The 15,620-nt window shown below is 37.8% G+C and overlaps 1 protein-coding gene across 11 annotated transcripts in view; it reads left to right on the plus strand.

Moving 5' to 3' along the window:
- dnm1a (dynamin 1a) overlaps window positions 1–15,620 on the plus strand; it is a 43,784-nt gene that overhangs the window by 10,661 nt on the left and 17,503 nt on the right. For 4 of the 11 annotated variants that reach the window (XM_020707646.3, XM_011481751.4, XM_011481752.3 and 1 more), the window contains 12 exons: window positions 107–205; window positions 1,032–1,192; window positions 1,286–1,428; window positions 1,502–1,637; window positions 2,896–2,963; window positions 4,443–4,581; window positions 9,621–9,707; window positions 10,888–10,958; window positions 11,037–11,088; window positions 12,281–12,292; window positions 13,775–13,804; window positions 14,084–14,197. In XM_020707646.3, coding sequence (XP_020563305.1) covers window positions 107–205; window positions 1,032–1,192; window positions 1,286–1,428; window positions 1,502–1,637; window positions 2,896–2,963; window positions 4,443–4,581; window positions 9,621–9,707; window positions 10,888–10,958; window positions 11,037–11,088; window positions 12,281–12,292; window positions 13,775–13,804; window positions 14,084–14,197 — 1,112 coding nt within the window. Of the gene's footprint in view, window positions 1–106; window positions 206–1,031; window positions 1,193–1,285; window positions 1,429–1,501; window positions 1,638–2,895; window positions 2,964–4,442; window positions 4,582–5,694; window positions 5,834–9,620; window positions 9,708–10,887; window positions 10,959–11,036; window positions 11,089–12,280; window positions 12,293–13,774; window positions 13,805–14,083; window positions 14,198–15,620 lie in introns of all 11 variants that reach the window. The other 7 variants (XM_011481750.4, XM_078956309.1, XM_078956306.1 and 4 more) reach the window with 5 other exon arrangements.

Raw genomic sequence — 15,620 nt, forward strand, 5'->3', positions numbered from 1 at the left:
ATTTATTGGATATTTTTCAATTCTCTGCCTTTTTTTGTGCTGTTCATGCTGTTTAGCTGTGGAACTATTTGATGCATGTCTAACTGCTACGTATGCATTGGTTTAGGCTTAAGGACAATTGGTGTGATTACCAAGCTTGACCTGATGGATGAGGGGACAGACGCTAAAGACATCCTGGAGAACAAACTTCTTCCACTCCGGAGGGGTGAGCTCTTACATACATGTTGTATTTTGCACAGACACACTCCTTTCACATCTGACGGACGGTCAGTGCAGGGACGCACTGTTTCCCTCTTGTGGTCAAAAGCAAACACGGGGCTGTTCAACAGTCCGACCGCTGGGGGAGACCGCAGTCACAGTGGGATGAGGGGATGTGGGAGGCAGTGATGAACCGAGTAACAAATCAAAACACATGAAAAGTGTGGACGAAAGAAACTTGTTGAAAGAAAGGAGGAATAAGTTTCCTGGATCAGTGCTTTCATGTATTTTGTGGGTAGTCGGTGTTGTTTTGTGCTGATGCAGAGCTTTTCTTTTCCATTTGCGCATGGTTAAACCCCAGGAATGCACTTTTGATATTTTCCACGTTTTTTTGTGTGTTTTTCACTTTCCTTCTTTTTGCATGATGTAGATGCTCCTCTTTAAGAGCCTGCTGGCTCTGAGTTCTCCTAGTTATGGTGCATGAAATGGCTTTAGCAGAGGGAAGCATGCGGAAACTTAACTGATGGGATGCCTGTGACCTAAACTTATGTCTCTTTTTTTTGTAATTTTGTCTCCCAAATGTACTTCTTTTTCACATAAATAAGTAAAGATACTTTGTACTTTGTATCCTCTTTTACATCTCATTTTGGGAATGGAGTCCATGAAAACAAAAACTAGTAAAGATCATGTGACACTCTAACATTTTGTCTTACATTTTTGCCAAATATGTCTGTTTTCAGAAACAGGATAAATTCATCAAAATAGGTTTTTTCAATTCAGTTTTTTTTGCCGTAAATCTTGCAGAAGATTTTGAAACTCTTGCTTGTGTGTAGGCTACATTGGTGTGGTGAACAGAAGCCAAAAGGACATAGATGGAAAGAAGGACATAAATGCTGCCATAGCTGCTGAGAGGAAGTTCTTCCTCTCTCATCCTGCGTACAGACACCTGGCAGACCGTATGGGCACACCCTATCTACAGAAAGTCCTCAATGAGGTCTGAAAAAGTGTTAACCTTAGTCCAAAAGAACTGTTTTATAACATTTGCAGAATTCCTAGTGATTTGATATTGACTCTATGCTTTTAACAGCAACTAACCAACCACATTCGGGACACGCTGCCTGCTCTGCGGTCCAAGCTGCAGAGTCAGCTCCTCTCTATAGAGAAGGAGGTAGAGGAGTACAAAAACTTCCGGCCTGATGATCCGTCTCGCAAAACCAAGGTTCTTCTCCAGTGAGTAGACCGCCATAATCGCAGATAGATAGCTAAAAAGACAGAAATGTACATTTTTACTTGTTCCTTGTAGGATGGTGCAGCAGTTCTCTGTGGACTTTGATAAGTGCATAGAGGGCTCTGGAGACAAGATTGACACGGCAGAACTGTCAGGAGGTGCCAAGATCAATCGGATCTTCCATGAACGATTCCCCTTTGAACTGGTCAAGGTGTGTTTCGGATAAACTGGGGTGGGAAATAATATTAACTCTACCTGCCCTTTTTAGGGGTATTACCTGGTAAAATTGTTCCAGGCTTGCTAAGCTGACACTAAAATATGATGCCAACAGACTGCCTCTAATTCACCTGGAAGTGATGTCACTCTAAAACACAAACAGGACACATATTTTAACACTAACACCTCTTCTTTTTCTACAGTTTACATTTATATTGCATGATTAGCTACCAATGACCTCATCCATGGTTTATCAGCAGCTTTAAGCTGTTGTAGAATTGTGTTGTACCAAAGAAAAAAGGAAATCACACATCTGTGGTCTCTCATTCTATCTGTTTTTAGAAGAAATATTACAGTTCCTGATTGAATGTTTTGTTTCAAAGCAAAAAACCTTAATTAGAGTCATTACATTCTTCATTGACTGATTGAAAAAAGGTTGTTACTATGTCAGATATCATGGAAAAAACAAAGTAAAGTATTTTTTTTATGTAGTGGAGAAAGGTTCAGTTTTTAGTCTTTTTATTCACAATTTAGCATTTTTTAACCAGGCTTTTTGTTTCCAAGGACAGTTATGTCCTATGGACTGTTATGTGCAATAAAAGTGCCAACACAGCATTACAAACTCAAGGAAAGATTTTAACATTAAAATGTATTTATTCATTTACATTTTCTGTGAATTCGGTCTACAACCGGAGTTTCCCACGATAGAAAGCACCTGTAACATGTGCAAGTCCCACCTTGACACGTTAAAAGAGACGAATGAGCTTCTTTATCAGCTTTAAGGAGTATGACTTTATTTCCTAATGATTGTATGTGCTACCTCCCCATTTTCTTTTTAAATCTTCCACCTTTTTTATTTCCAGATATCCTTCCAGGCTCATGTCAATTTAAGCTCTTACCTCACTCCCCCATTTACATGGCTGATCCCTGTTTTCCTCCTGGATGAAAGCCAACACCCTCCCCATTTTCTTCCTCTCTCATCTGCTCTCTTCTTCCCTCTGAGGATTTAAGCTTACCGTCTGAGACGGCGAAGTTGTGACTGACTCAAAACACAGACGTGCTTTAGCTCTATTCATCACAGATTTTTTATGAAATGCTCTGGAGGGAGACGTTAAAGAAAACAGGGACAAATAAACCTTTCCGTAAACAAGAGACAAACTTGGATAAATACATAAATAGCAGTTAGTGAAAGAACAATTGGCTAACTTGTCTGGCAGACTGTTTGTTTCATCTCCCCTCCGTCTGTTTTTCAGATGGAGTTCAATGAGAAGGAGCTCCGCAAGGAGATCAGCTATGCTATCAAGAACATTCATGGCATCAGGCATGTCTGCCCTTCGACTCCTTCATCACTCCTTCACTTCACCTCCTCTTGTCTCTGTGTTTTAATTAACACTTGTGCTTAGAGAAATCCAAGCCGGGGCTTCTGAATTGATTGCTGAGTTGCAACCTGATAGCAAAAAATTGAACAGAGGGGGTTGGGAATGAGTTGGTATTTGTCAAATTCTCTTGTTTTCCATGCACTGTTCTTTGCTTATGACTTAATGCTGGTGTTTGGCTTTTTCACCTGTCTGGTTGGTGAAATCTTGCATTTATTTTTAACCTTGGATGTGTTGCTGCTCTATTTTTCTACACCCATTGAATACACGTTATATGTGAACACAAAGAAAAAGCAGCAGAAATTTAACAATATATATATATATATATTCTTTTTTTAGGCAAAGTTTTTATTATTTGTGTTAACAATCGGCAATTTTATTGTGTGAGACAGTCAGATTTGTGCAGAAAATTGTATTTAATGATGTTTTTCTTAAAATTGGGACAACTATACCAGGGGTCTGAAACCTGAGGCCCTGGAGTCACATGTGGCTCTTTGGCTGCTCCATAGTGGCTTTCTGGTTAAAGAAAAAAAAACACATTTTAAAAGTAATGGTTGCTAAATTAGCATTACCTTAATTTATGTTCGTAAAGTTTATAAAAGTATGGCTGAAGGGCACCTAGAAGTGAGATAAACTAAAGGATTTAATATCCCTGCTGACATCCAAAGGCCTTGTTTGCTCTACGAATCTCCAGAATGCACACTTTTCAAATACTAGACAAAATAAGGTAAAAAATCTGATCTTTTCTGATTGTTCCGTTTATTTTATGAGTTTAAAGCTCATATCTTATGCTGCACAACAATATTAAGAGGGATATGCTAAAGTACATTTATATTTGTGTATCGGTAGTCTTTACTTTTTTTACTGGACCATAAACGCCAAAGTCCAAGGTCTAACAAGAAATGCTGTTTTGGTTAAGTTAATGAGGGAATTAGCTGCACCAGGATAATCCTGTTTGGCATAGTCTTTTATTTTGAAAGGAAGTCATGAGAGCTTCTGTCCAAAGTAAAAGAAAAAAACTATTTCACATTTTGAGAAAATGATAGTTTCTCTTTATTTTTCACATTTATTATAAGAGTAACAATGTAATGAATGCAAAGCAGTATAAACATTTTCCTAAAGAGGAAAAAATTCCTACTAGGTTTTGATCAGAAGGAAACAGACCCAAATGGCGCTTTTACTGTTAAAGGTTGCAGACTCCTGAACAAACAATTTAAACAAAATTGTATTAAGTCAATATAGATTTCACCAACCATTTAACATGTGACAAAAACAACAACAAAAGCTGAGAAATGAAGGCTCAATCTTGACAATTAACTTTTTCTCTTCTTTACTCATTCCTCCTCCCTTCTTTTGTCTTCTTTCTTTCTGCCGTCCCCGCTCCTCTTTTGGCCCCGGTTGCTGTTCTTTTCTGTGTCGGGCAGAACCGGCCTCTTCACCCCGGACATGGCCTTTGAGACCATTGTGAAAAGGCAGATCGGGAAGATAAAAGAGCCTTGCACCAAATGCGTGGACATGGTCATTTCTGAGCTAGTCAGTACAGTTAGGCAGTGTACCAAGAAGGTAAAAGAATAAAGAAAGTACCGGTAAACAATAGTTTTGGTGTTGATGCTAAAATAACACAAAAAAAACCTTGTCCACTCTTCCTTGAGCTGTCCCTCCCTGTTTGGATTTTACCCACATGAATCGCTGATTAGTTGCAGTGGCCGGGTGGGCTGTGGTTTACCTGTCTGCCTGCCTTTCTGCCTGCTGTGCGGCTTTGGATGTGACTGGCTGGACAGACCTGCTGTGGTGGATAGTTGTGCTGAATAATTCCAGTTTGGAAGCTGAAAAGTCATCAAAATACAGTTGAAAATTAGCATCACACAATATATTTTAAAGGTTACAATAAAGTTTTATCCAAAGGGTTTTTTGCATTACCTATTCTTATGCACATTCAGTAGGTTTATTTTACTGGCAGCTGTACTAGATGACATCAGTTTCCAGACTCCCTTGTGTTGAGGACGGCGGCTTTGCACCTACATTCAAAACTTTTCCTGCTCAGGGGCTCTTAGGTTTGCCTCAGAGGCCACACTCTCCCAAGTTGGGGCCAAAACAAATGGCAGTAGTCTCAATCCAAAGGATCTGCTGTGAAATGCAGGAGTGGCTCGGCTACAATAACATGTAGCCCTCTCAGAAAGAAATGGTAATATTTTGTTTTCACAAGAGGACGGGTGGAAAAAGGGTCAACAACAAGGGGGGGATCGGGAGTTTTGGCTGGAGGTGTACAGCTGCAGTCTCCTGGTGCAAATTTAACGTTTTTTGGCTGGTGGAGGCCAGCAGGCTGGGGGGGGGGTCTTTATGTCTTTATGTTCACTCTGTCCCGAAAGAGTCCAACGCTACTCTGCTGTAGAATGGCTTAAGGGGAAAATAATAATCTCACTTGCTTCTTTTTTTCTTTCTGTGCTGTTTACCCGTCCAACCCCTCACCCCTTCCCATCTTTTTCCTCCTCGGTCAGTTTTCCCTTTTTACCATCTCCGATTTCTTTTGGTTACGTGTTTATTACCCCTCTCTACTTAATTTCTTTTGTTTCTTTCACTTTTCTCACTCTTTACATGATGTTTTTAACTCCCCTTTTTGCCACTTAATTTTATTATTTTACTCCTCTCCTTTGTCCCGCCTGCTTATTCCAACAGGACGGGTCTATTTACCCCTGACTTGGCCTTTGAGGCCATAGTAAAAAAGCAGATCCAAAAGCTGAAGGAGCCCATACTGAAGTGTGTAGATATGGTAGTAAGCGAACTCACCTCCACCATACACAAGTGTAGTCAAAAGGTAAAAATCCTACAAGAAGAGTCCAGGTTTTCATTTTTTTCTGTTTGACTCATATGTAAGGGTAGACTGATGGATAGAGTTGCATTTTATTTATGTGCATTATGGTGATTTACAGTAATATTACAGCAGGGGCTCTGCTTTATATGCAGATTCAATTTGTCCTCAAATCTTTTACCTAAAAAGTTAGACAATCTAACTTATAGTTGATTAATTAGTGAGTTTAAACAATCCCACATTTAATGAAAGCCTTTTTAATGTCTGACTTTACAGACATTGGGAAAATCATAAATTACATGTGTTGTTTCTCTTTCGGCTTTTCCCATCTGGGGTCGCCACAGCGAACGAGTCGCATGGGAAACTTGGCAATGTTTTACGCCGGATGCCCTTCCTGACGCAACCCTCTCAAAGCAACCGGGCTTGGGACCAGCATAGAAGTAGAGAAGGGAACAGGGAGCAGCCCGGAGTTGAACCTGGGTTTCAAAATTGTACAATTCTCCAATTTGAAATGGTTTTTGTGCATCAAATACTTTCTGTTTTTACTTGAATTAAAATCAGGATTTATTATTTAACGTTACTGATTAAAAATCTTGAAAAATATCCTAGTTATGGCGCAGCAAGAGAATAAAACAAGACCACTAAATCACTATATAGATGAAAAATAAGTAGGTTATATTTAAATCTCAACAGAGGTTTTGAAAACAGCAAATGAACATTCACTTGTTATGCATATTTTTATCATAGTTTTTATAAACATATCATTGATATATAATAATTATTTTAAGTTAAAAAATGCAAACGAATAAGAAAAATTCCTAAAGTGAATATCAGTCCACCCTTACCCTTAATTTCACAGAGATTTCTTTTCTCATCTGTCTCTAGTCAGTTATTTTGGGCTTTAAACTAAAATAGTTTAACTGCATGAGTTATTTTATTTTCATTATTTATTTTAATAACAAAATAATTTTTTCTCACACAAACCTGTTTCCAAGAGTGTTCTCATTCTGTGTAACCCTGATCAAATGGAGTCAGTTCTAACTCTTTTAAACCCAAATTTGATGGATAATAATGGCATAATTCTCCACTTTTGTTTATTTTTTTTAAATGATATTAGGTTTTTGATTCTGGACCCAGACATTCAAGACCATCATTGGATGCAGTTTGAACAGATGAATAAGTTCATAAACTTTTGTGTTTCTTCTAAATGACACACTAACGTTGTTTTCATTTTGGTACAGTAAATTATTTTAGAGTTCCTCCAGGTCTAATTTCTATATATTATATTTCTATATATATGTTATAGTCCATAATGGACTTGAAATACTGTTAATATTTAGAGAGTCATTCATAATTTATAGTAAAATAATATTCTTTAGCATCTTTTCTTTTAGTTTAACTTCGTTTCTGTCAAAACATTTTCTAAAATGTTAATTTGTCAACTTTTTGGAAACAGGTTTTTTTATCTTTTGTCTCTGTCAGTGCGTTTAATGAACCAAAGTGACTGTAGAAATCCACTCCGTGACTGACACACACAGAGCGTTTTCTTTGACTTTTCATTCCCTCTCTGTCCTCCCATCCTCTCATTCTCTAAATCTTTAAGGTCGCTTCCTCACCCAAAGTGTGACCTCCTTTGGATTTCTCTGCTGTGTCAAAGTTTTAATTAGATTTCACTCTGATACTGCATCACAGAGTACAATGTTTGGGGGGAAATCCACAGTGGGGTCAGTCTGACGTTCTTCTCCCTGTCTTCCATTATCCTTTATTCCACTCCCTGCCTCTTTGCATTGCATGTCTTCATCACAGTGAATCCTCTGCATGGTGATGACTTTTAGTAATCCATTATCTCGTTTTGTCCTTTGTCAGGGATTTTATGTTTCTTTGTCTGAACATACAGACTTTCAAATCTTTTTTTTTTGTCCTAAAGCTGTCATGCATCTTTTGAGTTGATAAACTACAACATCATCTGATATTGTTTATTTAAAATTTCTAGATCATTTTGATATAATGAGACAGTGACCCTTAGGAGATCAGCTTTAGTTCAACATAATCTGTCTAACGCAAACATTAAAGTCAGGTTTTGGATATCTTCTCAAATCCTTACTATTAAGTGAAGAAAATGGATATTAAATAAAGAGAAAAATGGGAAATTTACAAGGTTTTCAACCAGAAATAGCTTTCTCTGTCGTTCCAAATGGTTTAACAGAGCTGTTTTCTGCAGTATTACACACACAACTGGAGCTATGTGTGATTCCCACCAAAAAAACATTTGTCCATCATTATTAACTGCAAAAAGAGGTAGCCTAAAAAGTAAGAAAAGAAAACTAATTTTAGGAAGAAAATTACTGGAACGTATTACAATTTTTGTTGATTCAGAAAGTCATTTACTTAACCAGAAATGTTTAAGTTATAAAAAACAAGGAGTCCCACACAAGCTTTCAAAAAAGAAAAAAATGAGCTATAAAAACTGTTAGATTGAATTTCTTAAAACTGAATGTTTCACAGCCCAATAATCATTTCTAAACAAGTTCTAAACAAATGGTTTGTATTTTTGTGGTTTTCATGGACCTAATTGTAGTTTAATTTTATCCCCGTGCAAAAAACTAGTGTAATGAGTTGAAATGACTAATTTTAGATCAAAATGTGAACAAAATGAGAATTCAAGTTAGCCCACTTCAATAAATCCTCATAAAATCTAAAACTAGCACTGGGACATAAATCTAAATTTTGGTTTCCAAAATGATGACAATGCAGTGAAACCTGTCAACATGTATTGAACTTTAAAAATAACGTTCTTAAAATGTCACTAAAACTTACAGTGCATTTTGAGGTATTTGAGTCTTAAATCAAGTTTTCTATTGTCAAGAGTATGGAGCAAAAGGATTTAGACTTATTTTAATGTTAATGTTAGATTCTAATGTTTAATGAGACAACAAATAGATATGCTGATTTTCAGAAATGTTGGAAAGGTGTAGAGCACAAATTAAAAACACCTCAAAACCTGGGAAATATCTTGAATTTCTAAATCTTTGCAAGTATCAAATAGTTTGCAACTGCAGCAGAAAAAAATGTTAACAGTTCACATGTTGGCGTCCCAGTGATTGGGGTTAACGTACCAAAATACTCAATCAAAATATGTCAACATTTTCACTTTTACAATTGGGCCCAGGAAGCAGAATACCCACCTACAAACCAAAATGAACACAGCCCATCACAAAAAATGAAAGATGCACTGCAGCTTGCAACAAAGTTTCTCTTTACTGTGCTTTGGTTATGATTTTTCTTCTCTCCTCACACTTCTAAAATTGTGTTTGTGTCACATTGGAGCCCACCAGTGTCTGCACTTGTGGGTTTGCAATGAGCTCATGGAAAAAGACCCATTGCGTGCTGAAAAGGAAACACATTTCAGCCAGAAACATTGTTTATTCTGCGCTTGTGTGGTAATATCACAGACTCTGCCCTATCCTTTTTCATTTGTCCCATATCCACAACAAATGGACGCTTTCTTCATGAAATCCAACCCAACAGAACCCAGTCCAGTGTGGACGGCATGTTCTGGGGTTAGGGCTGAGCCTGTGTGAAGTCCAGAGCCGTCAGAACACATCATGTTTCATTTGGGGTTTGTTAGGTACTTTAGGTGATGTATTTCATTGATGGAAGGCTGTTGTGGTTCAGTCAGATGAGTGGTTGCGTGGTTTACTGTAGCTTCTGTGTTGTTGTCAGAGTGTGCGTATGTGATGCCGCACATGTGTCCGTTTACTGTTTACCTACCTACTGTTTCCTGTTCTCACAGCTGGCTCAATATCCCCTGCTGAGAGAGGAGATGGAGAGGATTGTTACCCAGCACATCAGAGACAGAGAGAGAGACACAAAAGAACAGGTGAAAGTCTCATGGACCGTGTGGGGAGAGTTCTGATTTTGTGTTTGTAACCAGCTTTTGTATGGATTAACGTATGGATAGAATATAAGAATAAAAACACATTTAATAGGAGATCTGGATTATTTCTTTGCAAAAAATTTTATTTATCTTAAATGACTAAGCTGTCGAGCTCAAACATCAGAACCAAATCAGAACTCTGGAACTCCACACAACAATTGAGATCAACTTTCATGGAGAAAAGTTTTAAAGGTTGACTCAGTTTTCTTGCTCCATGGATTTGCTTCTTGGAAAAACAAAGTCTATGAATCCAAAAAAATGAGAGAATCAAAAATAGTTGTGCAAGTAATTAGAAGCTGGTTTTATTCATCTTTTTTTAGGGGTAATAGCTTGTTTTAGGCTGTACAGCTATTCTAACTGACTGGTGGCTCCAGGCTTTCTGCATTATCCATTCTTTCAAATAAAAAGGCCTGTACTAATGTGGGAAAAACTCTAGATTTTTGTTGATCTGCATTGATTTGCATCCCTAAACTTCTACATTTTACATTCATGTATATAGTGGATTATTGGTGAAGTAAATAAAGGACATGAAAATAAAATAAATAAAATTCTCTAATTTTCAGCAACGTCCTCATCCGAAAATGTGTGCATTTATTAGAAGTCCTGTTTTTACAGGGGGACAGCACATAAAGGAGAAGCTTTATGTCTCTATCAATAGTAAAAATATTTCGGTTGGAGGGAAGGTTTGAGAATAAAAAAAAAACACTATTGACCACAAAATAACCAGAAAAAAAATCCAGCTGTTAGTTTTATATAATTACACCTCTTCTTCTAGAATTTTGTTTTCTGAATTCGTCTATTCAAGCAGTATCAGAACATTTGACCAACCTTCAAATAAATGATAAAAGTTATTAGTTAATCCGCATTTCTGTCACAGACATGAATTTTTTTTCCCAAAACTTATTTGATAAAATGACAAAAATACTTTTAAATGTTGCAACTTCTATAATCTTCTATGTATCACTGGGAGTTTAGTACAAAAATTAGAAATATTGCTTGATTTTATCCAATACAGTAAATGAGAAGAACAACATTGATTCAATTTTAAATGTTTCTGTGAGTCAATTAATGAAAACAAACAAAATGATTCTGTTTTCCTTAAACCATTTATCTCTCTGTTTAGGTGCTGCTATTAATAGATATTGAGTTATCATATATGAACACCAACCATGAAGACTTCATTGGATTTGCCAAGTGAGTGTTTGTATGAAGAACCGGCCGATCGCTTGAATGTTAAGTATGCTCATCATTTTGTTTTCATCCGATGTTCAGCGCTCAGCAGAGGATCAACCAAATAAACAAGAAGAAGGCAGCCGGCAACCAGGTAGTGAACCCACACTGTGAGGACGTTCCAGTTGCATAATTTGCAGTTTTTAATGCAGTCATAATTGTGTGTTGCACAGCTGCATGGTATTTAGTTTACACAAGTGATACTACAAAATGTTGTAGTTAATGTGTAAAAATTGATGGACGACAGTTATGCAAAACTAATTCAGGCTTGTGGGTTTTGCTGAAACCAAACTGTTGTGTCAGCGCAGCTAAAGCATGTTGCAAAATCTCAGGGAATCATGATTTTTTTCTGTGGCGGGGCCTCCACAGCGTAGTTATCTGCTGTGCAATACTCGTGTTTTGAGAGTAAAAATAGCTTACAATATAAGCTTTCACACAAAAAAGAAAAAATGAAAAAGCCAATAAAGAGTTATCTATTCATGAAAGGAAAAACATTAATGGCATGAAGCAGGGGTGTCAAACTCATTTTCACTGAGGGCCACATCGGCATAGTGGCCGTCCTCAAAGGGCCAGATATAACTTATACATGTAATTAAATGTAATGAAAAATAAGTGTAACTACTCCCTAATGTTAAATAAACTCATTATTTATTTATTATAACTTTTTTAAGTGACAATTACAGTTGCATAGAAAACACATGTTTTCTTGTTACTCTAGCATAAATCCTTTTAAATTTTGTCTGCTTATTAAAACCCACAATCGAACTGTCCAAGTGAATAAAGAAAAACTACATAAAACTGAGCTGCAAAGAACATGTATTAAACATGTAACATTTTACAGAAAAAGGCTGCACACAGATGGTTTGATGACAACAATTTCTCTGCATACACACATAAGTCCTGCGAACATTGAATAATTACAACTGCAGCTACACATAAATAATATGTAATCAACAAAGAAAGTTTGTATTTTAAGAAATTAAAAACGTTTTATGCTCACGCGGGCCACATACAGTGACATGGCGGGCCACATTTGGCCCCTGGGCCTTGAGTTTGACACATGTGGCACAAAGGCACATTTTGCATGAAATGCTTGGCTTTCCTTCTGCTGTTAGATGCATTTTAGAAACTCTTATTCCTTTTCGGTTTTTATCTCACGGTGCAGCTTCTGAGCTCATAAATCTGTCAATTTGTTTCCTCATAGTTCTTCTGAACTCTTCCTTTCTTTTTTTTTTTTTACCTTTTTTCTTCCTTTCTACTTCCTCTCTGTGGCTTTTCTGCTTCAGGATGAAATCATGGTGAGTACAGGGTGTGGGCTGTAACATGTGTTTGGGATGTCTGCATGTCTGCAGGTAGGCTTCTACTTGTATGAGCTCCTGCTTCAAACAAACTCAGGATTTATATACGTTTATATTTATTTTGGATAATGACTGGCAGTATATATTGGAGTTTTTGTGTGTGTGTGAAGACTCAAGTAACTGCTATTTGATGGCAAGCGGCTGTAGAGAGCAACGCTTGGCTGCTTCCCTTTCCTCTCTTTTCTCAGCCAAGGTCCCCCCCCCCCCCCCCCCACACACACACACATACACACTTTTCACCAAACATTACAAATTAATGAAAGCTTTTATTTAAATTAAATCAAATTATTTTTAAGTCATTTTAGTGATGCAAAAAGGCTGAAAAATGTCCATCTTACCTATTGGAAGATATTTGGGGTATTTGTCAAACATGAAAGATGTATTTTAAGGCTTTTTTTTACCCTTATCTAAAGTAACAAAAGATAATTAATGAAGTACTAAATGTGATACACATATGGTTTCCCCCTTTCAGTCGTCATGGTAACCACCTGGACTAGGGCTCGGAGGTCAGGCATAGTAAACAAAGCAGTGAACTTCACTTCCTGTGTATATATGGATCTTTTTTGGTGCTTAGGACCTCACAGCTTTTGTTTTTTTGTAGTTCAGCGTAATTATGTGAGCAACTGTGAAGCACAAGTTTCTTTTTTTTTAACATAAGTGAAAGTTTTGTCTGTTTTGGACACATCTGGTCACACATCTCTCTGCGACACCATTTGGTTTTAGTTAAATCAGGAGCACAGCATAAAACATTTTATGGTGCAGATGTTGAATTTGCATTTCATTAATTGAATGTTGTATTCTTTAGTTTTTTTTTAAAGCTTCTTTTGCCGGCTAATAAGTATGGGCTGCATAAACTAAGTGTGTGAATAAAAGTTTTGACATTAAGCTTCACCTGATCTCCAGAAAGAAAGTTGAAGTACATTAGTGGGATAGATTAGTTTTTGGGGTTTATTGCCTTGTTTCTTTCATTTAATGAGGTTGTTTACTGGACCAATAAGGCATGCATTGATATTTATAATTTCAAATAAAATGACCTTATTCAGCCCAGATGTTACATGGAATGTATTTGTAAAATAAATGTATCATTTCTTGCAACAACAAAAAGTCAAGTTTATGGCTTCTTAAAAACAAAAACATAACAGATTAAAAAAACAGAATTGTTTGAACAGCACATAAAGTGCAATATAAAACATCAAAGCCTCTGCATCTTAGTGCATGAACTGAAAACATTGATGTCATGGGCTATCCCTGAAGCATCCGACTTTCCCCTTTTTCATCCCCACACCGCTTGCTGTATCCTTGTTGTGACCCAAAGCTGCCAGCTTTAAGGTGCTGGCAATAAGCTACCTTGTGCGCTTGGCCTTTGTGCCATGTCCTGCGTCGGCGTAGCTTTTGTAATATTCTCTCCACGTTTTCATTTAGCCTGAGAGAGGAGTTAACGATCGGTTCAAGGTAAAGAACTCATTCATCCTGATTTGTCTATAGTTTCTTTCAGTAGGATAAAATGAGCTGGAAAAGCGCTAAGTGGATTTATAATGGGATGCAAGAAAGCGTGGCTTGTGGTGAAAGTGTAGCAGACTCTAAATAACATAATTGCTATGCATTTTGTTGTGAAGATCTTGTAATGCAGTAGATCAACTTTTGGAATGAGTTCGACTTAAAAAGCTGGTATCATTTGAATTGCTACATGTTGATTCTTAACTTGTGCTTGTGGACTGGTCTGTTTCTCAGGTCATCAGAAAGGGATGGCTGACCATCAACAACATTGGCATCATGAAGGGCGGAGCCAAGGAGTACTGGTTCGTCCTCACTGCTGAGTCTCTGTCCTGGTACAAAGATGATGAGGTGAGCTCACGCAGAGATACCCAAATACAAAAGAGAAGGAGGGATGTGTCTTTTCAACGCTTTCAATCGTCTATTGCTTGTTGGAGTTTGTGTCATGACTACGGCAGTGCTTTCAAGGAAGCTTCTGCTCCAGGAGAACGCTGAGATGTTGAGAGATTCAATCGCCAAAGGGTTTCAAGAGTCTGTCATGGCGCCTCTTCTTGGTATCACTTACCTGTAATGTCAGATGCTGTCTGGATGGCACTTTTTCCAGATGTCCAAAACACCTAAACTGACTTTCCTGATGCAAAAGAATAGGAGGTCTCTTGTCCTGTCAGAATTGGTGTTTAGCCCCTCCACACACAGCTTATGCCCTAACCTCAACTGCCCTTACCGGTGGATACAGGCTGTTTGAAAAATGGGCAAATCTGTACGTGGCATGCAGGTAATTTTAAGATTGTAGGATTCATCCCTTGTATGGGTGCATGTAACTAAGGCCTTAGGCGACTTAGCTATCTCTTCGTCACAATGAACTGGTACTGTTGATTTCACTCTTCTTCCTTCCCTTGCCTATCAACCAATGACAGACTAGAACCATGTCATCCTCAAAAGGTAGACTAAATTTAAGTTCACCCAGGCTGTGGCAAGTGTTCCTTTACCTATTTCACCAAAATTACATTGGGGCTTTGTTCAAAAATAACTCTTCCTTTGTCAATTTTGTCTCACCTTTTGCTTTATACTAGCTTGTTGGTCTTCTGAATCACCCATCAACTTTTACTTGTAGAATATTTTTTAAGTAATTACAAAACCAGAACTATTCCATCGAGGCGGCTGTTTATACTCAGGATCCACTTTCTTCAACTAAATTAATTCCAGCCGATTCTTTTAGCAAAAATGATCATCAGTCAAGTTCGGAGGTTTTCTTCCGCACGCTGGAATGATTTGACCTGCTTTGCTTCAGCATGTACTGGTCAAAGCGGTGTCCCATGATGCTTCACAGAACTATTAGAAGCTTGCCACAGTCTCGCTGTCTCCAGGCCTCAGCCGCAGCCGCTGTGCGAGAGTGTGTGTGTTGGTATGTGTTTAGGGTTGAGAAAGGCCTTTCGAAAAAGTCAAGACCCCCCAGCATGTCAGACACCAAAGCTGGAGCCCACATGTGCATACCAGAGCCCCCCAACCCTGCCCTGTTCCCAATTACACACACATACACACACAAGCTGCTTCCAATAAACTTACTTGATTTCAAAGAAAGGACACGGGGCACAAGAGGTACTGGGTTGCAGTTGGGAAGGGGGGCAGGATCGTCTAAATGGTCAGCAGAAGGAATAACAAGGTCCATGTGAAGGAAAAGTGTGAAAAAGAAGTGGCTCTAAGGATGAGACAGAGAAGAAGAAGAAAAAGACTGCTTTGGATGAACTTCCTGCCTTTCTTTCATTTCCCTCTC

The sequence above is a fragment of the Oryzias latipes genome, chromosome 12 (genome assembly GCF_053564925.1).
Source record: "Oryzias latipes strain Hd-rR chromosome 12, Olatipes_Hd-rR_3.1".
Taxonomy (NCBI): Eukaryota; Metazoa; Chordata; class Actinopteri; order Beloniformes; family Adrianichthyidae; genus Oryzias; species Oryzias latipes.